Source organism: Stylophora pistillata, chromosome 1 (genome assembly GCF_964205215.1).
Source record: "Stylophora pistillata chromosome 1, jaStyPist1.2, whole genome shotgun sequence".
Classification (NCBI taxonomy): Eukaryota; Metazoa; Cnidaria; class Anthozoa; order Scleractinia; family Pocilloporidae; genus Stylophora; species Stylophora pistillata.
The window spans coordinates 552,159-577,186 of NC_142519.1; the positions used below are offsets into that span (position 1 = coordinate 552,159).

Below are 25,028 nucleotides of genomic sequence, written 5' to 3' on the forward strand. Positions count from 1 at the left end.
TTATTTCTGAATTTCTTAGATTTCTCTTTAAACCTGACACGAAAAAGTCCCCAATAGGCAATGGAACGGCCGTCACTCAAATCAGTCACGCAACAACAAAACATTGCCCATTCTGCTATCAAATGATTCGATAAACAAAGCTGAAGTACGTGATAGGTATTACCGTCTTGCCTTTGAAGTGTGGACGTCTCGTATTCTGCAGCATACACCTTTATTGGTATCTAACGGGCTATATCAGCAACTAAACTACTCGTACACCTAGTTACAAGCTTGGCTTTTAGAGGTACGGTTAAGAATCTAGAACATTCCGTAACATTACGATAGATTTTATTTATATATTAACGCAGGGATGACTCAGTATGACACAGCTACTTCTAGAACATTCTTGAAGGTTACACTACAGCCGTCAATTACTCCAAAACAATAGCTGTGTCCGTAATCTGTCAAGCCCGGTCCAGTAATTTGTGAATTAACACTGAAGTTTATTTCGTCGGAGAAAGTGAGGAACGTAGGGAAACGAAATGTAATTTTAGTCACATTTCGTTAAAAATATCGATCCCGGTTTCCCGCGCAGGGGGCGCAACTTACATGGAGTGGGCTATGTTGTCACACAACATTGGAGAGCAGTCGTGGTAAGTCTAGGTATTATATATTATTTGAGCGAAATGGTCCCTTGTGTCATTCATGTCCTTTGGTAGAACATGTTTACTCCTGTTTTAATATCAAATCACGGCATGCTCAGTGGCTTGACAGCGATCGCTGAAATGTTTTTTTTCGTTCGGAATCAATTTGTCTTGTCGAGATGGGAGATTTTGTCGTATTACTCGGAAATCAGTCCTAGTGAATTTCAGTTGGGGACGTGGGATGTTTTGAGGTTACCTTTGGTCGTCGAGGAGGAGTATTTCTTCTACAGCGTCTGTCAAGCATGTTATGGTAATTTGAATTATAAAATTTTGATTTTGTAAAATGGATGCGCAGAATTCGTGATAGAATAAAAGACTACGGCCATCTAACCGCTAACGAGCGTTGAAATATTGGGAAAATAGTCCTTTACGCCCTAACATCGATCAGTATACGTTTTTCTCTTTTAGTATTATTAAACATAGTTTGTGAAACAATATCAAGAGCTTTTGCAACCGATAATTCCGGATGACCGCCATTATGTTTGATTCGGAGGTGATAAGGAGAAATCAGATGGAAGTTATACTTAAAGGGTTAAGCAGTGAAACTGGAAACGTCTAAGGTTTCGAAAAGCTAATTTTTCCCTGGCAATTCAGTCACAAGAAATGAACTAGGTTCCTTGATCTTTGGAGGTGTTGCGTGACGCTAAGCTATTGAGAAACGTCAGCTTTTGTAATCGTTACGGTGGCCAATTTACCATTTCAACTTTGTTGATATATCCAAATTATTTCGTTACCCCCACCGACGCAGCCCCAAACAGTTTCTTTCGAAACTATATATATCTTATTAGACGTTTTGTTGTGTAGTATATTTTGTTGTAGTATATTTTGTTGTGTAGTATTTCGCCCGTAGGGCGAGTCAAAATATAAATAACGAGTAAAAATACTCAGCGATACTACACAACAAAACGTCTAATAAGTTATTTATTATCCAACACGCTAAACTGTTACTTCAGTGCGGGCGAATTTCGCGGATGTTTTATTTACGGGGAGTGCGTGACAGAAGTATGCGAAGCGGAACGGAATTGGCGCGTTGTTGTGCTGCTGTTTCTATTTTCTTCATTAAATGATGATGATGATGATGAACTTTATTCATGTGTCAATTATAAAATGCAGTAATAAAACCACTAAGTAAGGACACAGCAAGATAATTTAAATAAAATAAGAAATAACTAAGTATTAATATACGATTAAATAGCATAAAATATACGAATAAATAGCATAAAATTTGTGGTCAGCAGAATTAGGCTAGGGCACCTTAAGACATTGGGGGGGGGGGGGGTGGCGGGGAGGAATAGTCTGAGCCTAACTAAGATATAACTAAGAATCATGCACTGCAAAGACGTGGCGGGAAGGAATAGTCTGAGCCTAACTAAGATATAACTAAGAATCATGCACTGCAAACCAAGCAGCCCACACAGCCACCATCGTCCATCAACATTTCCAAATCCATTCCTCTAACTGCCCTCTTAAAACCCGCTGGTGAATTCAACGAAATGAAGAAATTTTCTGGTTGTCAAGCTGTTTTTCTTCGTTCGATTCATCTAATGAACTTGGATCTATATTTGCCAGCCATTCTGACTCTTCGTCGTCGGAAATATGATTCAAATTGTCCGCCATTTTTTTTTTTCGTAACTACAATCCAATTCTTCGCTTGCGCGATGCGAGAAAACCTGTTTAACCGGTACTACAATAGACGAGTACAAATACCGCGTGATATTTGTACTCGTCCATGGCGTTATTTGTACTCGTCTAGGTGTAGTGGGATAATAAATATATCTTATTGACCACTTTCATAAATGGCTGCCAGATTAATATTCTTTTGTTTAAATTTAAATTAGCCTTTCTGGCCTCACTTGAGATAATGTATTCTTTTGAATTTTGTACTGGAGAACGAGGCCAGAAAGGCTAATTTAAATTTAAACAAATGAATATTAATCCGGCAGCCATTAAAACGTCTAATAAGTCATTTATTATCCAACACGCCAAAGTGTTATTTCAGTGCGGACGAATTTCGCGGATATTTTACGGGGAGTGCGTGACAGAAGTATGCGAAGCGGAACGGAATTGGCGCGTTGTTGTGTTGCTGTTTCTATTTTCTTCATTTAATGAAGAAATTTTCTGGTCGTCAAGCTGTTTTTCTTCGTTCGATTCATCTAATGAACTTGGATCTATATTTACCAGCCATTCTGACTCTTCGTCGTCGGAAATATGATTCAAATTGTCCGCCATTTGTTTTTTTTTCCGTAACTACAATCCAATTCTACCTCGTTATCGTGCTGTAAGATCACATGAGATAGCAAGCGCATGCGCCAAATCAGTGCAAGCTTACGCCTTCGTCAGTCCAACTGCGCTTTTAGAACTGAGAGAAAAAACGCCGCATCTTCTGCTGTAAATGGCTGACAATCCATCTTTAACCCCTCCTAAAGAGGTCAGGGGTAAGGAAAAATCCTCTAAGGAGGACCTTAGCACTGATGAAGTGCGTAAATCAGCTGGAAAACCAGCCTCACAAAAAGGCGGGAAAAGGCCTTCAACTGCTCAAGCACCCATAAACTCGGCGAACGAAGGAAGTTCTGGTGTTACCCTAAACGCGGCAGCTCTTGGTTCCGTTATTGCCGAAGCCCTCAAGGGTTCATTTGAAGGCCTAAGGGATTCAATGAACGCGGATTTCAATGACTTGAACAGCCTGATTGCATCACGTTCAGGCGGCAATGGTGACGAAGACTCGGCCGATGATTGTGATTCGAGTGTGTCTAAGGACGATGTTGAATCACTGGTCGAGGAAGAGTTACCCGCCAAGAAAAAGAGACTAAACGAACAAGGAAAGAACAGCAATCCTCTGATTACTAAGCTGACAAAAACCCTACAGCTCACCGAACATGTCGGTCCCGCTATCGACGGGGAACTTGCATCACTTGTGGATAAGATTACGAGGGAGAAAGGTAACGAAGACAAAATAATGGAGTTAAAGAAACAACACAAAACTCCCGAAAATTGCGCCACCCTGTCGGAGACAAAGGTCAATCAGGGTGTCTGGAACAATCTAGATGAGTCAGCTCGGTCAACTGACTTAAAATTCCAAAAGGTTCAGAAAAGCCTGATTAAAGGAATAATAGTAGTCGTATCAGAGGTGAACAAGTCGATGGGCAACTCAGAAACTCAGAAAGAAGATACTGTTAGTGCCCTAATGGATGCGGTGCTACTCTTGGCAAATGCTAACCAGGAGTTAAACTATCGACGGAGAGAGTTGATGAGACCACAACACAATACAAATTATAGTCACCTTTGCAGCCCATCAAATCCAGTGACGGCCGAATTGTTTGGAGATGATCTACCAAAGGCTGTTAAAGACATCTCAGACACAAACAGGCTGAGTTCAAAGCTCACCAAGGACGGCAGCTCTCATCACTCAAAAAGTAGCCAGCAACACCATGGCTGGCGTGGAAAGAAATATGTTCGCCCTCACAATTCCAACAATAAGCAGTTCAAGAATTTAAACTTCCAGAGACCCCTCCACTTCAGAAGGAAGCAGGAGGGGAAGAAGAAGAACGACTAAGCTCAAACCCTATACAGGTTAGTCTAACAACAAATGAATTTGCTGGTTGGCTGAGGCATTTTCTTTCAACATGGATGAGTATCACAGCAGACCAAGATATATTGGATATGGTACAGCACTGACAGCTTGAGATTGCAAATCCAACTCAACTAAGGCTAAGGCCTGAAATCCAGTTTGACTCTAAAGAGGAAGGAATAATTACCTCAGAAATTGCTCACCTGCTTGAATTAGGTGTCATTGAGCCTGCTGTACACACTACAGATGAATACATTTCCATTATATTTGTAAGAAAAAAGAAAAGTGGTCAATACTGCATGATTTTGAATTTAAGGGGGCTTAACAAGCACATAGAGAAACACCATTTCAAAATGGATACTCTGTGGTCTGCTGTGCGACTCATGACTCCAAACTGTTTCATGGCATTAATCGATTTAAAAGATGCCTACTACTTAGTTCCCATTGCTACTGAACATCGCAAGTATCTGAAATTTTACTGGAAGGGTTTTCTCTACCAATACACATGTATGCCAAATGGGCTTTCATCTGCACCAAGGCGTTTTACTAAGTTGATAAAACCAGTGTACTCTACCTTAAGACAGATAGGTCACCTGAATGTGGGGTACATAGGTGATTCGTACCTCCAGGGTAGAGGTGCCAATGAATGCCTGCTTAATATCTCTGATACGCAGAGATTACTTTCAAGTTTGGGGTTTGTGATTAATGGGCAAAAATCATCTGTCACACCAGCTCAGCGAATCATATTTTTAGGTTTTGTCCTTGACTCTGTGTCAATGACAATTACCCTCACTGATGACAAAAAAGTGAAAGTAAAAGCTAATTGTACAACAATGCAACACAAGCATGAGACCACCATCACCGAGCTAGCCCAATTAGTCGGCACACTTGTCTCCAGCTTTCCTGGGGTACAGTTTGGGAAACTTCATTATAGGAAACTAGAGATAGAAAAGAACTTGGCTTTAAGAGAACATAAGGGTAACTTTGAGGCTCTCATATCCCTGTCCCCAAGTACAAAAGATGATCTTGCTTGGTGGTTTGAAAATGTAGATACGGCCTTAAATCCAATATCACATGCAAATCCTGTCATTGAGATTAAAACTGATGCGTCAAAGAAGGGTTGGGGTGCATACTTTGATGGTGATAAAACCCAAGGCTTGTGGTCTGCTACAGAAAGCCAATTGCACATCAATGAATTAGAATTGAAGGCAATTCACTTCGCCTTGCAAGCTTTTGGTAAAAGGCTAAATAATAAGCATGTCAAAATACTTTGTGACAACTCAACAGCTGTAACTTATATTAATGCTATGGGTGGAACAAAATCTCCAAGTTGCAATCAAGTGACATATGACATATGGGATTGGTGTGTAAATAACAACACCTGGTTAACAGCAACTCACATTGCTGGAGTAGAAAACACTGAGGCTGACAAAGAGTCCCGCTTATTTAATGACCGCACTGAATGGGCCTTAAAAAGGGAGATCTTTAGACAAATAACTACCCTTGGGGCATCCCAGAAATTGATCTATTCGCAAGTAGACTTAATACACAGCTCCCCAGGTTTGTCTCTTAGAAACCTGAGAGAACACAAGAACACAAAACTTAAGAGGCTCAGAAGGCCAATTGTTTGTTAGTTATCAAAAACCTTTCAGGAAAGTTAGTAGAGATACTATAAGCCGGTGGGTGAAGACTGTTCTCACTGACTCTGGAATTGACTCTTCCAGATTTAAATCACACAGCACAAGGGCTGCCAGTACATCTGCAGCCAACAATGCCTCAGCAAGTCTTGATGAAATTCTGCAAACAGCTGGGTGGTGCTCTGAGTCAACATTTGCCAAGCATTACAAAAAACCTATTGTTAAAGAGAACATGTTTGCTGACAGGGTACTCAGCACTGTGAAGTAACACACATGTGTAAAATAAAAGTTTTGCCATGACAATGCTTAATGTTCGTGTTGCTTTAAAAGCTCATGTGATCTTACAGCACGATAACGAGGTAGAATAGTAAAATTAAACGAGACTTACCTGTAAGTTGAAGTTTGATTGAGATTCTACCGAGTTATAAAGTGCTGGGAGATTACATACCCTCCCACCCACCCTAATGTAGTGTGGTACCTTGAATCACTCACATTAAACTTTTAAAGACTGAGTTGGCGCATGCGCTTGCTATCTCATGTAATCTCCCACTTTATAACTCGGTAGAATCTCAATCAAACTTCAACTTACAGGTAAGTCTCGTTTAATTTTACTATTCTTCGCTTGCGCCATGCGAGAAAACCTGTTTAACCGGTACTCTGCAATAGACGAGTACAAATACCGCGTGATATTTGTACTCGTCTATGGCGTTATTTGTACTCGTCTAGGTGTAGTTGGATAATAACAGCCTTTATTCATTTGTATTGAGAAATGATTGGAATATGTGTACCCTAGAAAGTCAAATTTATCAAATGTAATTACTCGGGCTTTCCTAAGGAAACACCCGAGGTATAAATTCGGCTTGGTTTTTTTTTTTGCGTTCAGTCACAAAACGCTGTTCCACTACAGCGCATGCGTGAAGTGTATGTGCATGCTTGAATGAGCCCCAGAGTGCAGGGCTTAAGCAATGGCTGCCTTCGTGGACGAGTCCTTGCTTGATGTATGTGGAAGAAATTCGATGGTTATTACGCTCAATAGACATAGAAAGTCACACACCGTTCGCGGTAGACCCACACTAAAACTTGTGGAGCATTTTGGGGACGGGTCGGTCCGCGAACTTCACGAGAGATCAATTTACGGGCGATCCTTTACGAGTGAACCTTCTGTCGAGGAATATCAAGCGAAGCCTGCTACATCAATGGAGCTATGTCATATTAAGTTTACATGTAAACATAACCGCGTATTTAAACGTGATTGAGAACCCAGAAGAAAGGGCTGAAAACTGAAAGAATTTGTTTATGAGCGTATTCGTCTAAGCATACCGAAGTCCTCTTGGCTACGTCGTTATGCGAAGGTTAGAAGAGTTACAAAAAATGTTAGTAAACTTAATATGAAGAGGGTAAGATTAAATAACACAATTACACAACATGAGAAGTATTTGCTGAATTGTTCTGTGAGGGTATATCAAAGGATAATTAAATTGAATTATACAGTATGTATAGGTAATCACATGATTTCGAGTGCAATTTGGAATAAATAAGCACGAGTAAATTTTTTCAAAGACTAACAAAATTGCACGAGCCGTAGGGCGAGTGCAATTTGTGGTCTTTGAAAAAATTTACAAGTGCTTATTTATTCCAAATTGCACGAGAAAAATCATGTGATTACGTATTAATAATATACATGAAAAAATTATCATAATTATACAGAAGAAAAGCGCGCGCGTCACGTGCAAAAAAAATTTATTCAAACTCTGTAAGTGACATTGTGTGTACGGTCAAAACAACCGTGTACGATCAAAACAACAGATAAAATATGAAATTTTCACATCTTTAAGGCGCAAAAACGTTCGAAGTCCGGCCAAACAGTTCAAGGAATTGTTCAGTCTGTGTCCGAATCACTTTAGATGAAATGGAATCGTCGTTTGCGAGGTTTATCAGGCGAGGCCTTGCTGTTGAGGTTAAATGTCACAGTGCAGTTAGTGAAGGAATTCATCACATTCTGCGCTTGAGAGCTCATCATGTCATCATGTGTGAAATTACTGCATTTGAAGCGGAAGGACCAGATGAACTACCCGCCCCCGACGCGGATTTTGGTGTACTATTTCCTTTTGAGATGGCCCGCGAAAGCTGTCGCTGTTCGTCTTCGTCGGCTTCATCGTAGTCATCTAAAGACTGGATATTTCTGTGGCCAGTGACTTTTGCAATGGACGACCTCTCGAGATTTGCTTTCTTCATCTTGCTAACGAGCGTTTTTCGGGCACTGTGATTGGTAAACCGCTTCTCGGATGACTGAAGGCTGGTTTGGGAGATGATATTTTTCATCATGGAGTTGATTTTATTTTCTCCCATGGGCTGGACTTTGTACCAAGTTTCATCGCCAGGTCCGCTGTTGTATTTTATCGAGAGATAAAACAAACCACTCGCCCTGAAACTACGAGGCCTACGGTTGATGTACTGACGGAACAACGCAACTGGACATCTCTCTCCGCCGGTCTGAAACATTTTGGGCTGAAACTGTCTTGGCTTTGCGTTCAAACCTCCGGGTCTGGTTTTTGTTGGCCCTCCAGCAAACTCAAGAAATTCAAGGCCGTCATCACCTTTCATGATTCTGAAATCCTCCAGTCTCACTCCATGGTGTTCCTGCCTTCCACGGAGACCAAATTGTTGAGTAGGTAGCCACCACATTGTATTAATTAAGGACTCTGGGGTTATACCACCGAGTTTTTCGCTCTTCCAGAGAATTTCTTCTTCCTCTTCGGATAGTTGTCGAGCTTTGTTTGGGCGCTTGCTGCGGCCAGCTAAGCGAAGCTGTTTCGCTTTCCCGTCCAGTACTTGTTTGGAGGAACAGAATTCTCTGTCGCGAATAATGGACAGTTTATAGCCTTTGTTCTTCAAGTGTCAAGCTATCAAGCGATGTAATCATTACTTTCAGACTTTCCGGTTCATAATCTTCCCCACGTTTGTTTTTAATTTCAGCGTAGAATCGCTCGAGCAAACTGTTAAGCTGCGTCGGCTCGTAGTTTTCGATTTCTGCGGCAATTCCTTTCTCCAAACACCACTTCTTCCAAACCGACAACCAAAAAGCAGTGCTTTTTACCGTGTTTTCGTTGGTAGAGTTGTTTTTCAGCTCCTGTATTGTTGTTGCGGTGACGGAACAAAACCTACTTAAAACACCCGCCATTGTTTCGCTCGCAAATTTTCAGCGTATCCAAATGTTGCGACGTCCAAGGCTCGTATTTGATTGGCTCTCTAAGAGTTTTATTGATTACTGACCAATCAGAATGTCTGGTTTGTTTCTTTCTTTGCACTGAATTAACCCTCTTCTGCACTGAATTAACTGAAAACTGCATTCATCTTAACCAATCAGAACTGAGAAATTTTTTCATGTATATTATTAAGTGCGAAATAAAGAAAATTGAAAAATTGAAAATTGAAATTGCGAGTAAGTCGGTATTTATCAATGTTTTCTTGTAATAGATCCATGTGTCTTTATAAGAGTCGGACAAACGTGTCAAACTATTGTAAATTTCAACTTAGTTCAGATATAGAGAAAAACCCTGGTCCTACTCCAATGTACATTAACCCTAGCAAAACAATGATGGCACCATCTAGCCAAGCTAATGAGTTGATATTTGGACAAAATTCAGGAAAACAATATGTTGCAATGAGTTTATGCTCTTTGGTTTACTATAACAAACAAGGAATCAATTCTGCTAACAATCTTGTATCAATAATGAATATTGGAAATCAGTTGTATTCGTCACTGAATAGCTTAGTACATTATTTCAGAGTATACATAACAATGATATATTTGAGTTGAAAGGGGTTAAAATTAATAAAGTTCAAAATAGTAACCTTTTTCAGAGTCGTGCCTGTGAAACCAGAAAGTTCAATATGAGTTGTGCTGTGGCTGTCTATTCACTCTGCTACCCTGTGTTAAAATCATGTAGTTATTGGAATTCAAATCCCTTATCTAATGTTATTTAGTATGGCAAAATATTACGGTATATGAAAATTCATCCTTAAACAAGTATTTACCGTCAGATGATTTGCCAAAAACTGTTGGTGTTTGGGAAACTGAAATAAGGTTAGATCCTAAAAGTGATTACAGTGAAGGAATATTGTCTGAATCAGTTGACAGCAAATCAGTTCTCAAAAATCTTGTAAGAAATGATAGTGAATGCACAGGGTTTTTGATGTGGTTTTCAGATTTTTGTATGACCTGTATTTTTAAACCCACAAAAAGGTTAAAATATGTGTATTCGCCCTTGGTATTTAATGAACGTCAAATGCCTCTAATTGAATATACTAAAACTGAAAATAGCACTGCTTCTCTTGTTGTGGCCATCAGCAATATTCAATATTCAGAGATTTTCCCATTAAAAACAATTTGAGTTATTGAACAGTAATATTGCTTCAAAGCTACTGATTTCTGACAACTTCCCTTGGGTGAACATTTTGCAACAAACTATGACTCAGCACCCATAATAGATAAAAATTTCCTTCTCCTTGCAATTTAAGGCAAATACATTATCTACTCAGAGTTCGTAAAAGCCTTTAAAGTCCTTGAAGATGCTTGAATTTAAAAATAAAAAATTTAAGGCCTTGAAAGTACTTGAATTTGAGGACTAGGGCTTGATTTTTGCAATGCTTTTTCTTTAGCAATTTTCAAGTTGAAAATTACATTACTTATAATAATAATAATAATAATAATAATAATAATAATAAACAACTTTATTTACCTGCAAAAAATGTGTCAGCAATTCCACAAGGAACCGCTGGTATTAATACATGTGTAGCAAATATAAAACTATTAAAACTATTAAAATGGAAAATTATATATATATGTACATAGATATATACGATATAACTATGTTAAAAAAAAAAGAATAACAAATTAGATACTATTGAACAGAACAATGATGATCGCGCTTATCACATTGTAATAAAAAATTATATATATTTGATTTGAATAAATTAAAGTCACTAATTTCCCTTAGGTGTAGAGGAAGGCTGTTCAGTCCTTTGCAGCAGAAAACTTGAAAGTATTTTGTCCAATTGCGGTTTTTTCTTGTGGAAGATTTAATAGGTGTTCATCTCTCAGTGTTCTTGTTCGAAGGCTCGAGCGTTTTGGCAAATAAGAAACCAAATGCTCGGGACATTTGTAGTTGTACACAATTTTAAAAATAAGTTGAAAGCGAAGAAATCGCCTACGGTTTCTTAACGACAGTATACCACACGTCTCACGCATCACTTGGGAACAAATTCTTCTGTCTGCCTTAAGTATTGTACGAAGAGCTTGATTCTGTAGTCTTTCCAACCTATCCGCCATTGCTTTTGGGCAGTCAAGCCACACGATAGAGCCATAATCGAGGATAGGTAGTGGGGTCTGCTTGTAGATCTTTAATGACACTTCTCTAGATAGAAAAAGAGAGAGTCTGTTAAGCAGGCGAAGCTTTGGATATACCTTTTTGCATATATAATCCTGATGTTGCATCCATGTGAGTGCACTATCAATACTTTATTATAATGCTATGATCAAGCAGACAATGCTTTATGCATCAACCATATGGACATCTTGTTCTGCTGAGAATTTGCAGAAAGTCTTTAAACTTCAGAAACGCGTGGCACGTGTAATTCTCGGAGCTGACACTAAAGCGAATAGCGTACAACTGTTTAGGAAATTGGATTGGGTTCCATTCTTTCATGAGGCAAAAGTAAATAGGTCACTAATGGTGTACAAACGATTGTCTGGGGACTGTCCACCTTATATGTCCCAAATGCTCGTAAGAAATGCAGACATAAATGAAAGATCAAGCAGACATGGACAACTAAACCTCGTCTGTCCCCGATTCAAATGGGAGTCAGAGGGAGGTAGGTCTTTCACAGTATCGACCTCGCGCCTCTGGAATACCTTACCACTGGACATAAGAATGAAACCTACTATCAAATGTTTTAAGAAGGCCATGTTAGATTTTTTTAAGAATAGTTATAAACGATTAGAACATTTTATCTTATAGCCACTGGTTTGTCAGTTTTATACTGTTATGTGTTTTACCCTCTTTAAATAAAGTTGATTATTGTTATTATTATTAATGTGGATACCCAAGTACTTAACTGTGCTAACTTCCTTAAGATACTTACATGGAAAAGCTAAGAAATAATATTAAATAATTTTAAAATTGCTCATACAAACCTTTCTAAAAGTGGTCCTTTAATTTTCTAAAACTTGGCCTGCAAAGTCATTGAAAAGTCTTTGAATTTCAACCTTTGGCATCTCTAGGAACCTACTTCTATATAGTAATATTATTTTGATTGTTGTCTAGTACCATTACACTCCAGCAGACAAAAAAACACAAGTAGACTTATTCATGACCAGCAATGACAAAATTGCGTGACGACAGCAACAATGGCAATATGGCAGTCCCCTAAAGATAACTCCAGATATGCGATACTGAAAGCCCGAGTTCACGCAGCTATGCGTCTAGTTTAAGATAGAAATCAGTTGACCAAGATGTAAAGAAAGAGGTTAACATTATTACTGATATACTTTACAGTTTTACATGTTAGGTTAAGGATGTTGAGGGATTGGTTTCGGAGAATCAAACTATCCCATGGTGGCTTTCCAGTTCAGAAGCAGTTCAGTTTGACAAAACAATGTTTCAGTGATCGTGTCAGCGGTAAAGATTCAGGACAAGAAATTCAGGTGAGATGCTGGGAGTGAAATCGTGACGTGAGTTCCCTCCTCAGTGTAATGGAGAAATGATGGATTTGAAAAACCTGAATCTGCAACGACTCGCAGGCAATATCGACCAAAGAAGCTGCAAGGGACTTCGAAGGTTCTTAACACTCGCTGAAACGCCTCATCCTTTCCAGCGTGACCATTATTTGAATTGGATGCATCAGTGAAATAATCTCACCCAAGTAATTGCCTATAAATAGCAGCCCGTTTTTGAAGGACACAACATCTCAGGATTGAACAGAATGTATGTCACGGTAATTGCTAACAACTTGGAGAACAGTGGCCCTACTTTAGGTTTCAACACTCTTTGTGCCCCACCTGCGATGAAGATTGAGGGAAGTTTCTAGGTTGTTCTGGCTGTTGAACTATTCTGTCATCTTACAATGGCCTTGTCATGCTCAACTCCTTTATATACATGATTACCCAAATATGAAATTGATGACTAGTATTGATTAAATCTTCAAATTCCTCTGAAAATTTCGTCCTACTTTGAATGGTGTCCTGCTCTTGGGGTGCTGATTTCTTATTATCACTTATTTTCGCGAGACTTAATTTTCGCGATTTAAAAAAATTGGCGAAATTAAAGTCCCGCGGAAAAAAGCTGCCGCGAAAATTAAAGACGCGAAATTTAGAGATCTTTATATAATCCTTTATTTAAGCTTTCCGTCTGCTAGGAGTTTACATACGAGTAGGACGGCTCAAATTTCAGTTCAACGCGTGCCCTTATTCCTCATCATTTGACTCATCTTGCTTCTATTAGCCCTTTTAAAAGATGTTACTAAGTTGCTGACACTGTTGAACATTTAAGCCAGTTGTTTGTTGCGTTTGAGCTTTCTATTCCGTTATGGTTAAATAAAATACAGAAATGGAAGTTTAAAAATCGAGCACCAGTTACTTGATTCGCGAAATTGAATTACCCTCAAAAACGTTGATTTGTCAAAATCGCGAATTTTAAATCCCGCGAAATATTCTTACTCCAAACACGCGAAATTAAAGTCGCGCGAAAATAAGTGATAATAAGGTAGGTCTACGAACCGAAAAATTTTGTCTGGCATAATATTTTTATTGTATGAGTTTTTTTTTTTCACACATTTTATACATATTTTGTTTGCAGAGCATTTTCCATTTATGCATAAGCATCTGACTTGAGAGTCTGGGCGACGACTCCCCATCGCGCAGAATTGTGACACATCCGGTATATTTACGGCTGCAATGGCGCTAAATTTAAAAGACCGAGACGACAAATGACATGACACAATGAAGAAAAATGGCCGCAATAGGCAAAGGACCCCTTGCGTTCAATTTTTCCACAGCTTAAGTATCTAAAATATCAAATGAGTTGCATATGGCCTCTAAAGAAAAGATTTTCATAATAGCGTGACCTACTTTGGGTAAATTTCAGTATGGGAAATAGGTGTATGATAACTTTGAGGCCAAATTTCTTCTAAATGAAAATATCAACACGTTGGGTTGCATATGGATGTTTTCTTAAAAAGTATAAAAGGGCTCATTCAACATATGAAGGGAATCCAATGTCGAGAAATAGCATGAACTCCTGCACTTCTAGAGCAAACATTTTCTCTCTTTGATTTCTCGCCGTCCCAAGGGCCGTTGGGAGTTGAACTGATTCATTTTGAATAAAGGGTGGAAGTTTCTAAAGAAACTGTGGTGCTGTGTCGGTGGGGGTAACAAGGTAATTTGGCTATATCAACTAGGTTGAAATTGTAAATTGGCCACCGTAAAGAGTTATAAAGCTACGGTGGCCAATTTACAATGATAAATTGTAAAAAAGTACATGACAGGAACTTTTATGGTGGCGAATTTACAATTTTAACTTAGTTAATATAACCAAATTACCTGATTCATTTTGAACCTCGCACGTGTATATTAATGACTGTAAGCTCCGCCTTTATGAGCAATGACGATGTTTCGCCTCATTTATCTACTTATTTAAGCACGAAATCAGTAATGGCTGTGAAATGGCGGTCCATTTTTGAAATTTAAAACATGATAAGAACCGTTTTACATTAAGTTAAGAGCAAAAAGACAACGTAAAAAAATACGTACGCACGCACGCAAATAGCACGGGCTAAACGTCTAAAGAAAGTTGACGGGCAATGAAATTTATCGTCCGTTCTCTTAGCGTATGAGAGACTGCGATAGACGAAGGCTAACATTTTGTGGTCCGGCGAGTTTTGTTTTAAAAGTATTTAATTGAAAGTAATAAGCGACGTCATTGCTTGCGTAAATTTCGCAACTGTATCTAGTGCGTTGAGACCAGTTAACTTAACCATCTTCATTTACATTTCGACATCAGATAAAGTTAACAGTTGTCATTTTTCAGTAAATTCATTACTCATCCTCTGTGGTTAAAAAACTTCAGGTTCCCCACAAAGGAAGTTATCGTCTGAAAGACTGCGACAACAGGAGAAAATGGGCTGAACAAGTTACTTCCGTGTCTCTAGCAAACGTTGGACAGTGGTGGGATCCTAAACTGTCCCAAGGGTATACAACTGAAAATCTCAAAGGGAACATAGAAAATCCGATAGGACTTGCTAAGATCCCGCAGGGTATAGCTGGGCCTTTGCTCATCAAAGGAGATCACGTGCACAATGAAAAGATTCTGTGTCCTATCGCTACAACCGAAGGGGCGATTGTCGCCTCTACGTCAAGGGGTGCTAAGGCCATCACAAGGTTAGTTGCAAAGACATTTAACGAAGGTTACGTCATCATGATGCAAACCTTGCAATTTTTCATTTGAACATTTCAGTGTTATCACATATCTCCTCGTGTCTGTCTGAACAAGGTCGACCTTAATCTCACTATTCTTTAAAAGACTGACAAGCGATAAGGACTATTTGCCTCGGCAAAGAGGATTTTCTATATGCAATGAGGCGGGGGGAGGGGAGAGAGAGGCGAGAATTTGCGACCTATAACCATTAAGGAGGAAATGCAACATTCGTAATTGTTTCCTGCCACAGAAATCGAGAAGAGCTCTCCCAGGCAGCTATGCGAGTCATTCTCATATACTTTCTCCTAATATGCCTTTTTTTTCATAAAGAAAATTTATGTTTTCATTCCGCCCTATACAGACCTAGCCAACACCTATCCATTGTGCTAAAGCTTGTCTTCATAGACCTATTTCCTCTACTTAAGGTGCGGTGGGGTCACCACGCGCGTCATAAAGCGCAGGATCCAAAGAGTGCCATATTTTGGTACAGATTGCATGCATCAAGCCCACAAACTGTCACACTGGCTTATGTCTCATTTTGACGAACTGAAAGCCAAAGCTGGTGAGGTCAGCCAACACTGCAAGCTTCAGTCTCTGCAGCCCTGGTTTGTTGGTAATGCTGTGACATTATACAATTGCTTACTCGTACAAATATGTGATAGCTTCTTATTTGATGTTTATTATTCCTTTTACTCTGAAATATCACTAACGAGTCAATTGTCGCGGGCATGAGAAGAAGTAGCTTAAGGGGGGAAATTCGGGAAATAAAGTTTCATTCTACAAAATTAATATTTTATTTACTTAAGACAGTTTTAAGCTTAATTTGCACCATTATCGATGGACAAAGAAAATTTACGACTGCTCGAATTCGAAACTCATGTAATTCAGACTTGTGGTGTGAGGACTACAGGGATCAGGTGAGGTATGCTGAAGTCCTAAGTTGGCAAGTTTAGCCTCATGCTAGTTTTATTTGTGACAAGCGGCCCGCTTGGATAGTTTACAATATTTTTCATAAAGTTATGAATTTAGTGCTGAATTGTTGTGATCAAAGGATTGTCAAGAAGTGGAACACTCTGGAAATTTTAGGTCGCAATCTTCTGATGGAATTTGTCTACGATTCTGCTGATGCCGCAGGCCAAAACGCTGTCACCGTTACCACTTGGCACGCTTGTAACTGGGCCAAAGAGAGGATCGCTCAAGAGTGCCCTGACATCAATATTCGGGAATATTACATTGACACTAAGTTCAGTGGCGACAAAAATAACATTCCCAAGAACTACATCACTGGGCGAGGAATTGAAGTTCAAGCCGAAGCTTATATTACCGAGTCGACCCTTAAAAGTGTTTTTAAAGTAAGTGGATGCGCCTCGTATCATCATCGCTCGCTGAAAGATTCATTCACGTGAAAATACTAGGCCTTTTTTGACGTATCGTGGATACTAGTTTTTTTTACGTTCACGAAAACATCGAGGCAATCACATACTTGGCAATAACTTTTCTTGGGAAATCAAAGAGTATCAGTTACGCTTTACAAGCAAATTGCAGAGGACTGTCCTTCACCTTTCAGCTTGTTTCGTGACCTAAATATCCTGAGTTCCAACTGTAACACCAGACGGATACTAAATCATGAATTTCCTGACGATACTGTAAAGTAAAAAAATAAGTAAAGTCTGTTTACGAGCCTAGTGGCCCATTAGGCCGCTGCTTAACTCCGGTTTCTGTAGCATGAAGCGAGTAGGAGTATTCTTCTTCTCCCTGGATGGGATGCTAGTCCATCGCAGGGTTACCCCCAGCATTAAATTGCCGGTACCCATTTATACACCTGGGTGAAGAGAGGCAATGTGAGAGTAAAGTGTCTTGCCTAAGAACACAACACAATGTCCCGGCCGGGGCACGAACCCGGACCACTCGATCCGGAGTCGAGCGCACTAACCATGAGGCCACCGCGCCTCCACGATACTGTAAAAGTAATAGGTTTAATTTGTTAAGGTTCTCGCTCACAATACTCCTTACCATGCTCGCAAGACACCGTCTTTGTTACTTTCTCTAATACCTCTTTGCACACATCAGATTGACTCCAAGAAGTTGGTTAAAGCTTTTAATGCACTTGCATTAAGTGGGCAGAGGTCTGGGTCCTATGGTATTAATCAAGTAGTCAGCAACACATTGGCCGCCATATTTACAGCAACTGGACAGGACATTGCCTGTGTTCATGAGAGTTCTTGGTCTGTGTTTGAGATATCACCGGAAGAAGAAATACAGTTGACAACTGGGCAAGGTAAGATAGCAGGATTGTCTTTATATGGATTTGATCATATACAACCCCCTCAAACACATTGGTTGGAAACGCGCTAATTTTTGAAAAATTTAACCGGTAATGACAATGCCAGGAATGCCAACACGATATCCTTCCCCAAGAGGAAACCGATTCTCTGTTGGAAATCAGAGAATTTTGTACTGAATGAGAATTGAATTGAACAATGAAACATAAAGCGCCATGCTAAAGAAAAGGCGTCCCACTGGCGCAAAGATTTGAGGGCCAAACTGTTAATCAGGAGGTGCTTATGTGGTTGTGTTTTCTGGGGTGATATTAGACTCTCACGTCGTCTCTCCAACCAGAGTCTAACTTGGTACCGGAAAACTGTCAGAGCACCTTTAATTCTGCCGAGTAGTTCTAGTGTTCACATTTTACCCGTTATAAAATGGATGTTCAGAAAAGGAGAACCACACCTACCTGGTGTGATTTAATCGTTTTGCTCTTGCTTTTCATGAACTGTAATAAGTGACGTAACTTTTCAATTTGATTGACATGGAGACCAACCTTTGTTATTTTAGGGTATGCTGGGATGAAAAGTGAACCAGGTATCTATGCATGTCTCGTTCTCCCAACCCTGTTGATTGGAACAGTGGGAGGTGGAACATACACACCGACTGCCAAAGAATCACTGAGCATGCTGGGATGCCTTGGAAAGGTGATAGAGAGGCTCTTGATTTCATTTTTGTGTCTTGCATTTAATAGTCAAGTTACTAAACATTAATCCTTAAAAAAACTGCAAAAATTTTCAGTGTAAACTACTGAGATATTTCGGAGGCGTCGTGTGATTTTGAGAATATTTTACTTCCAAGGTAGACCGTTCTTTTCCCATCACGATCGCGTGGTTTTTTCTGGCGGCAAATTTCTGACAATCCTGAACACTTTTTCTGAACAGTTCTCCATTCAGTGCTAGTGAACTTGATCTATTTATATTTTCACTACCAAATCTAATGTAAATTTCTATCTTTCAGGGTCGCATTTATCGCTTTGCAGAAATAATCGCGTCATTTGCACTAGCGATGGAAATATCTGCGTTGTCAGCGATAGCCAGTGATCAGTTTGCAAGTGCGCACGATCGACTCGGAAGAAACCGACCGGAATAAACGAGTCAACCTGAACCTTCTGTCTCACAAAATCTTTTTTGATCACTGCATTAACTAAAAAAGTGATTGTTGTGACGGATAAAAAAGCTATTTTCAAGATATACTGAAGAATGATGATTTACAAACTATCACAAATTGTAACTTAATACAATCATATAATCTTACTATTCATATAAAAGGAACAAAGGATACAAGAAATAATTTTAGAGAGAAGATCTAAAGCTTAAAAGGAAAAAGCGGGGTACGGGAAAGTTTTTAAACTTGTTACTTTTTAAAGCGTGCTCAGCAATATTCTTACAGCTAAGTACATGGCAGTGAAATCGTGATTTTTCAAAGAAATTCATCGCTTATTTTGCTGGATCAGTAAAGCCATCATCAGTAACTTTTTTGGACTTTTTAGCAAAGAAATCCTTTAACCAGGCCTCTACGTCATTCTCATTTGTTTTTCGCCATTGTATATTTGCTTTCACTTTTTCTATCGACTGTTGAACGCTCCACGATAAGGGTCCATCCTTATGTACTTTTTCGATAAAATCAAGCAGCTGCAAGAAAAAAGGTTAATAGAGCTGTAATTAGAAAACAAATTTGTAACTTTGTCGATTAGTGTATTTTTCTGGTTCTTTCATATGAAGTTTGTTTAAATCTGACTGAAAGCCATGGCTCAACATACCCCCAAAACTCATCAAGCCGTGAGTTTGAAAGTAAATTACAGTAAACACAACTTAGGAGGGAGACTACATGGTAATAAATGGTACAGCACTTAAGGAAAGAAAAAATAATAATCTCTCCTTTTACAAATTTCTTTCAATTTATTTCCCTGCCCTTTTTTGCGTTTGGTTCCCTAAGATTTAACCATTACCAAAAGTAACTTACCTGCTGTAACTCGAAATCTGTAGAGAATCGCCTGGACACGTAAGGAATGAAACGCCTTAAAGTCATATACGAACCTCCATACCTACAATAATAATTAAAATTTTATTTTCAAATTAAAGTTTGATAACTGATATACACTGATATACAAATTGATTTTCTCGGGTGAGCAAGAACAAAAATCTTTGCTTACTGGAATTTACATAGAGAGCGAGATCACCAGTTTACACTTAATGCAAATTGATTGTCAAGTCCATTTTTAGTATCTTGCAAAGGATTTTTACAGTATTCCTTTTACCCCATACTCACATTTTGGATATTACATCCCATTTTAACTGAAAGAAACTCCACACCACGTTGGCGCCCATTTCATTACTCTTAGCTATGTAGTACATTACATAGAATAGATTGCGGGGCGAGATTTTCAAGGGATCCAAAGCGTACTCTAGGTATCTGAAAATGAAAAAAAGTTGAAAATAATAGGTTTGAGCAGTAAAATAAGCTTCATTGAGCTTTTCCGAGAAAAACCGAGAGGATCGTGAGCGTCATTCCTTAGCGCAAAAAATCAGAACAAAAACATGGATTTCTACATAGATAAATATTTAAGCAGCCCAATTTAGATATTTAAAAAAATCAGTTTTGAAAACAGACTCAGTTCGAAACTTTGGGAATTATGTATTGAGTAAGCTTGGCTCATTACTGGGAACCTCGAAGCTATGTCTTTTGTTCGTACCTCGAATTGGGCTGTTAAACACCTTTATTATAGTTAGTTACCTTACTTTACAAGGATGGTCCAACCTTGTCACTCAGTGATGATATCTCCAGAAAATGAAGGGTTTCGTTAGAAATCCAGCTAACACCAGGATTAATTTTCTCCGAAAAAAGCGACTAAATTTTCTGAGCCTTGAAAAGTAGTACAGTTTATATCGTATGTGTTTCCTTTCTTTATCGTAGCAACTTTCATGAAAAAGCAAAAAAAAAAACATAAAAAAAAACCCCGCGGGAAAAACATGAATAACTGGCATAAGTGCTAATACAATTATAAGGATCCATGGAAATGCTCCAAAAGCTGTAATTTGAAAATTGATCAGCATTTACCTCTGAATAATCCAAGGCTGTTGTGATCCTGCCATGGCGTAGAGCAGTGTATTTTTATCTGATATTACATTCGTAGTTTTAAACTGATCGAAGGCGAAGTTCCATTCCCTCTCTCTTCCTGTTACTATTCCAAAATGGTAAACTAGGGCTTTGAGATCCGCTGGTACACTACAAAGTGAAGCCGTCCAATAACATATAATTAAGTAAGGCGGTGATGAAAAGGGTAGGTCAAATATTTGCTTGAAGTTACAGACATCTGACTCAATGTTCAAATCTTCGTATGACATTGATATCCCGACAGGGAAAGAGGCACTGATCCAAACTCAGCTAATTGAAAGTCACAGCGCTGAGAGAGATACAGATCATTGAAAACCTGACGATGCGCCGGAATATGAATTGAAGAGTAGCATTATATGAAGCTTTTTTAAGTGCCACATGGCATGAAGGAGATAGGTGAAGGTGATTATATGAAACTCATCTCCTGATGTGTCTGGGCTTTAAGGGTTTGCGCAATTACAAAGTCGCTTACTTTCCGGTACAATCCACTGAAAGAGTAGCGGGAGCATACGAGAATTATCGGGGAGCAAAAAACTCACAGAAGAGAAGATCTGGTTAGTCAGCAGCTTCAACAAGAAACTGTTCTAAATTAATAAATGTAATGCAGAGTACTCACGCATTTTTGACTGGGTCATTCATCCAATCTTGAAACATTTTCGTCATATTTCCTAGACATGACCTGACTCCAGCCTCACAGTTAGCATCCAGGAGAATTGTTCTTAGAAATCTGGAAAAACAAACAAAATACACTGTACTGTTGGTGTGTGCCTTCTAGCCAGAAGTTTAGCCTAACAACGAGGACAACTTTGTTTCATAAGTTTCTAAACTGAATTATCAAGAAAACGATTACAAAGCAGTGGAAAAGGATTGATAAATTGATTAATGTTAAATAATCATCTAAAAATAGATTAATGAATATGTGGATGTATGAATGAATTCATGAATAAATGAATGAATTCAAATATTCCTATACTTGTCAAGATGTGTTCCTTGATCTTTGATTCCAAGCTTGATGTACTGAGTTTTTGTTAAATATTCCACGTACATCTAGAGATGAAAAGAACAGCCATTTTTTAAATAGCACTGAAGAGCTTTGCAGAGAAGTGTGTGGCTCTTGTATATCGTGTTAAGAACGGATGAAATAATGACATCGAAGAGCTTGCCTTCTTCGATAGGAGAGAAAATTGTAAGCTACACGACAGCGGAATTTATCTTCTTCAAAGGCTGCCGATGCCGAGCCATTCTTCATCTTGACCCTATATAGACCTGTATACCCTTCAAACTCATTTTAATGCTACTGAAGACGTCTTTAGGTAAGCGCTAACTAAAACCGCCCGCTAGACAATCCAGAACCTTAACTTGGAAAAGAAAAGACTGAATAATTAATAATCTTCACCCGCAAATATTTGTGGGCTGGTTGTGTGGATGGAACGATCTCCAATATATATGAGAATTTTCTTAAGGCAGATAGCAGTGGAACGTATTCCTCTTCCTTGTCCAAATAACTTGATATACTCAGAGGTTTCGTGTGATTCAATAGGTTGGCTCTAAAATAAAAAAAAAAAAATAGCTGGAACATATTTTTTTAACTATAGCGCTCAACACACTTTACAACTAGGCATGCTATTAACTCGTTCACATCCGAGTCCTTGAGATAAATTCTCTCCATTGTCTGCCCTTTTATTCAATTTAATTTCGGACAATTTGGTGTTTGATAAAAGAGAAAGGTTTGCTCCTAAGAATAGAAGGGTTTAGAATCATTTATCCGATCACAATCTCCCTTTCGAAGGAGACTCTTAAAACAGACATTTACTCAGGTTCTGATAGGAAAACACCCATATCACGCATAAGACACTTATAAAGTAATCAGACAAACGCAACCTAAAACCGGTGCAACTTTCGTTAATAATCTACTATATAAGGTGAATTTACGGATTATAACTTGTTCACCTGGCTAAGTTGAAGGAATCATCGATAAGCCCGGCGCGATCAGTGGTGTTAAACACCTGTAAGTAATTGAATGGTCATTTATGCAGATAGGGTTTTTGAAAATTACGTTATCTTTGTAATGCTTTTACTACACAGCTTTAAGTATAGATCATGCTCTCGCCTAACAAACTGACAAATTGCGATTGAGTAAATTGTCCATGCCAGTTTATTGTGTGAGGATGGACTCTGTCCAAATAGTTCTTTTTACAGTTGTGGGCTTGGTGGCCAAGCCTTTGAATAGGAGTGAGGCTTAGGGTGACCTTGTTATGATAGAGATGTTGCTGCTTTTCAAATGAAAATTACTTTGTTATCATGCTAACTAGATACAGGTGTCTATCACAACAGGGTCACCCTTAGCTTCACTCCTGTTGAAAGGCTTGGCCCCCAAGCCCAAGCCCACAACTGTAAAAGGGACTATTGACAGTCTATGACAACGCATTTGACTGCAACCTTCATGTGGCGTAAATCAAGTGTAATTTGCCAGTTTTAATACATTTTTATAGTTAGCTAAGTCGTTCAAAAATTTGTTGTTGCTGGTGTGCTGTTTGTTGTTGACATCTGAAGAGAACTGGCTAATGACTAGTGACAAATACAAATAATTCCCTTATGAGTAACTGACTGATTAAAATCGATTAACAGGCCTAAGTACAAACGTTTAAATCATCTTTCTGCTAAATAAATCCAACTTGAGTTCTAACGCATACTTTACCTTATAATTATTTTCAAGCTGCTTAGCCAGCATATCCCAGTTTTTTTCTTCGTAATTGACACGATAGAAACCAGTGTGCCCAATATTTCCTTTTATCCAACCATTTCCATCCCAACTCAAACTAACTGCAATACATTGATTTCAATTAGTAACCTTGCCGAAAGTGCTTGCATTATAACCATGATCCCACTAATATTTCTTTTATAGCACTCTTTACCTTTATAGCATTAATGATGACCATCTTCCACATGAAGCCAAACAAAAACTCCTCACAAATTAATTAAAGAACAAGAGTTAACAAGGAATAAGTCCTTGCATTTCGGCTTAAACCGGTCTGCCACACTGGAACGTGGCGCTATATATAGTAAAAAAAAACCAGAAAACATGGGTGTCTCAGGGTATCTACCTGATTCTTTGTCTATTATTGTCGACATTGTATCTGTTGGGGGATCATTAAAATTGCTTGATCCAGTGTAGTAGGTAAATGGAATCACCCACTTGTAACTAAAACAGAACAGAATTAGATTCAGGTGAGTAGTTTGCAAAGCAGAGCGAAATAAAAAAACATTATATATTGATTAAACAGGGAGACACTTAGAGCAAGTCTGCAGGGAGAAAAAATCCGACGTAAGGTTTAGTATGCGATTTTAATACGCCAATTAGATGTAAATGAAGAAAGAACATCACCTGAGCTCTGCGCTGTAAATGGATTCTGAAACAATTTTCAGGAACTTTAAAAGAATTTGACCTAAAGTTCAAATTTTGCAAACATTTTTGTCCTTTCTCTCACCTCGTCTTAGGGTACTCAGTTGAAGCAAGCAATGAATAATGGAGTATTTTACATTCCTCACCTTATATGAAACTTCAATCATGAAAAATCATATGAATGATCCTGCTTACTTGTACGGGGAAGACGAATAGTTTCCTTTTGGATCTTTGTAATAAAGAAAACGGTTTTGGGTTGCTTGATATGTGTTTGGTGCATCTGTGGATGTTATGGTCACCACAGGGTACCCCATCTGGAGCGTGAAGGTGTTCATTAGTTTGCCTACGTCCATCGTCTTTCCAGCAGCCTTACTTGCCTGTTAAAATGGAAACATTCAATTTGATTTTATTATATCTGAAAATTATAAGTATATTTTACCACCATCTTTAAGATGTGCGACAACTTATCAATACTAATTATGCTGGTTAAGTACTGATAAGCACAATTCCTTTATGCTATTTGTAAACTAAAATTGTACATTCTTCAGTGCAAATGCAGTTGTTTCGCGTGCGCTCTGCAAATGAAGACAAACAAGTAAAGCGAAATGACGCTAAGCAAATTAGGAGACAAGTTACACGCACACACATGTCATTCGACTCAGAACTCCTGAGGATGGACAAATATATGGAGTAATTGAAGAGAAATTTGGAGTTTCCGGATTGGACATTCGTTACCCTGATTATTAGCCACGCTAAGGCTGCTGGAAAGGCCCTTTTCAGGGAACAGCGAGGCAAAACTCTGGCCTCTAAAGAGAATCTATT

The 25,028-nt window shown here is 38.7% G+C and overlaps 4 protein-coding genes across 9 annotated transcripts in view; 2 read left to right on the plus strand and 2 right to left on the minus strand.

Moving 5' to 3' along the window:
* Window positions 1-141: 141 nt before the first annotated feature.
* Window positions 142-21,767, plus strand: LOC111334335 (uncharacterized). 6 transcript variants are annotated; one of them, XM_022940039.2, is made up of 8 exons: window positions 142-283; window positions 12,446-12,594; window positions 15,014-15,324; window positions 15,787-15,974; window positions 16,448-16,713; window positions 17,432-17,639; window positions 18,197-18,333; window positions 18,647-19,784. In XM_022940039.2, the coding sequence occupies exons 2-8, from the start codon at window positions 12,466-12,468 to the stop codon at window positions 18,776-18,778; spliced, it is 1,371 nt and encodes a 456-aa protein (XP_022795774.2). In that variant the 5' UTR covers window positions 142-283; window positions 12,446-12,465; the 3' UTR covers window positions 18,779-19,784. The 6 variants fall into 6 exon arrangements, with proteins under 6 accessions (XP_022795774.2, XP_088603065.1, XP_022795775.2 ...); XM_088746939.1 differs by lacking the exons at window positions 142-283; window positions 18,647-19,784 and adding exons at window positions 391-632; window positions 21,048-21,767 and having other exon boundaries at window positions 12,459-12,594; XM_022940040.2 differs by lacking the exon at window positions 142-283 and adding an exon at window positions 391-632.
* On the plus strand, window positions 1,962-4,239 carry LOC148740705 (uncharacterized). The gene has a single exon (XM_088746941.1). The coding sequence runs from the start codon at window positions 3,076-3,078 to the stop codon at window positions 4,234-4,236; it is 1,161 nt and encodes a 386-aa protein (XP_088603067.1). The 5' UTR covers window positions 1,962-3,075; the 3' UTR covers window positions 4,237-4,239.
* Window positions 7,905-8,782, minus strand: LOC111346080 (uncharacterized). Its single transcript, XM_022953372.2, has one exon. The coding sequence runs from the start codon at window positions 8,571-8,573 to the stop codon at window positions 7,905-7,907; it is 669 nt and encodes a 222-aa protein (XP_022809107.2). The 5' UTR covers window positions 8,574-8,782.
* LOC111334333 (glutamyl aminopeptidase-like) overlaps window positions 18,905-25,028 on the minus strand; it is an 18,244-nt gene continuing 12,120 nt past the window's right edge. Inside the window, exons 11-21 of the mRNA XM_022940037.2 lie at window positions 24,402-24,583; window positions 23,908-24,005; window positions 23,502-23,626; window positions 22,754-22,809; window positions 22,200-22,350; window positions 21,777-21,850; window positions 21,420-21,530; window positions 20,747-20,914; window positions 19,958-20,101; window positions 19,652-19,733; window positions 18,905-19,320 (exon numbers count right to left, since the gene is read on the minus strand). Of these exons, the coding sequence (XP_022795772.2) occupies window positions 19,126-19,320; window positions 19,652-19,733; window positions 19,958-20,101; window positions 20,747-20,914; window positions 21,420-21,530; window positions 21,777-21,850; window positions 22,200-22,350; window positions 22,754-22,809; window positions 23,502-23,626; window positions 23,908-24,005; window positions 24,402-24,583 (1,386 nt within the window). The 3' untranslated portion in view covers window positions 18,905-19,125. The remainder of the gene's footprint in view (window positions 19,321-19,651; window positions 19,734-19,957; window positions 20,102-20,746; window positions 20,915-21,419; window positions 21,531-21,776; window positions 21,851-22,199; window positions 22,351-22,753; window positions 22,810-23,501; window positions 23,627-23,907; window positions 24,006-24,401; window positions 24,584-25,028) is intronic.

Excerpts from the sequence above, each read along its gene's own strand:
- LOC111334335 (XM_088746937.1), top strand. The coding sequence starts at position 589 with ATGGAGTGGGCTATGTTGTCACACAACATTGGAGAGCAGTCGTG. Across the intron at positions 16,714-17,431 it reads CCCTTAAAAGTGTTTTTAAA|ATTGACTCCAAGAAGTTGGT; the intron begins GTAAGTGGATGC and ends TGCACACATCAG. Across the intron at positions 17,640-18,196 it reads ACAGTTGACAACTGGGCAAG|GGTATGCTGGGATGAAAAGT; the intron begins GTAAGATAGCAG and ends TTGTTATTTTAG.
- LOC148740705 (XM_088746941.1), top strand. The coding sequence starts at position 3,076 with ATGGCTGACAATCCATCTTTAACCCCTCCTAAAGAGGTCAGGGGTAAG.
- LOC111346080 (XM_022953372.2), bottom strand. The coding sequence starts at position 8,573 with ATGTGGTGGCTACCTACTCAACAATTTGGTCTCCGTGGAAGGCAGGAA.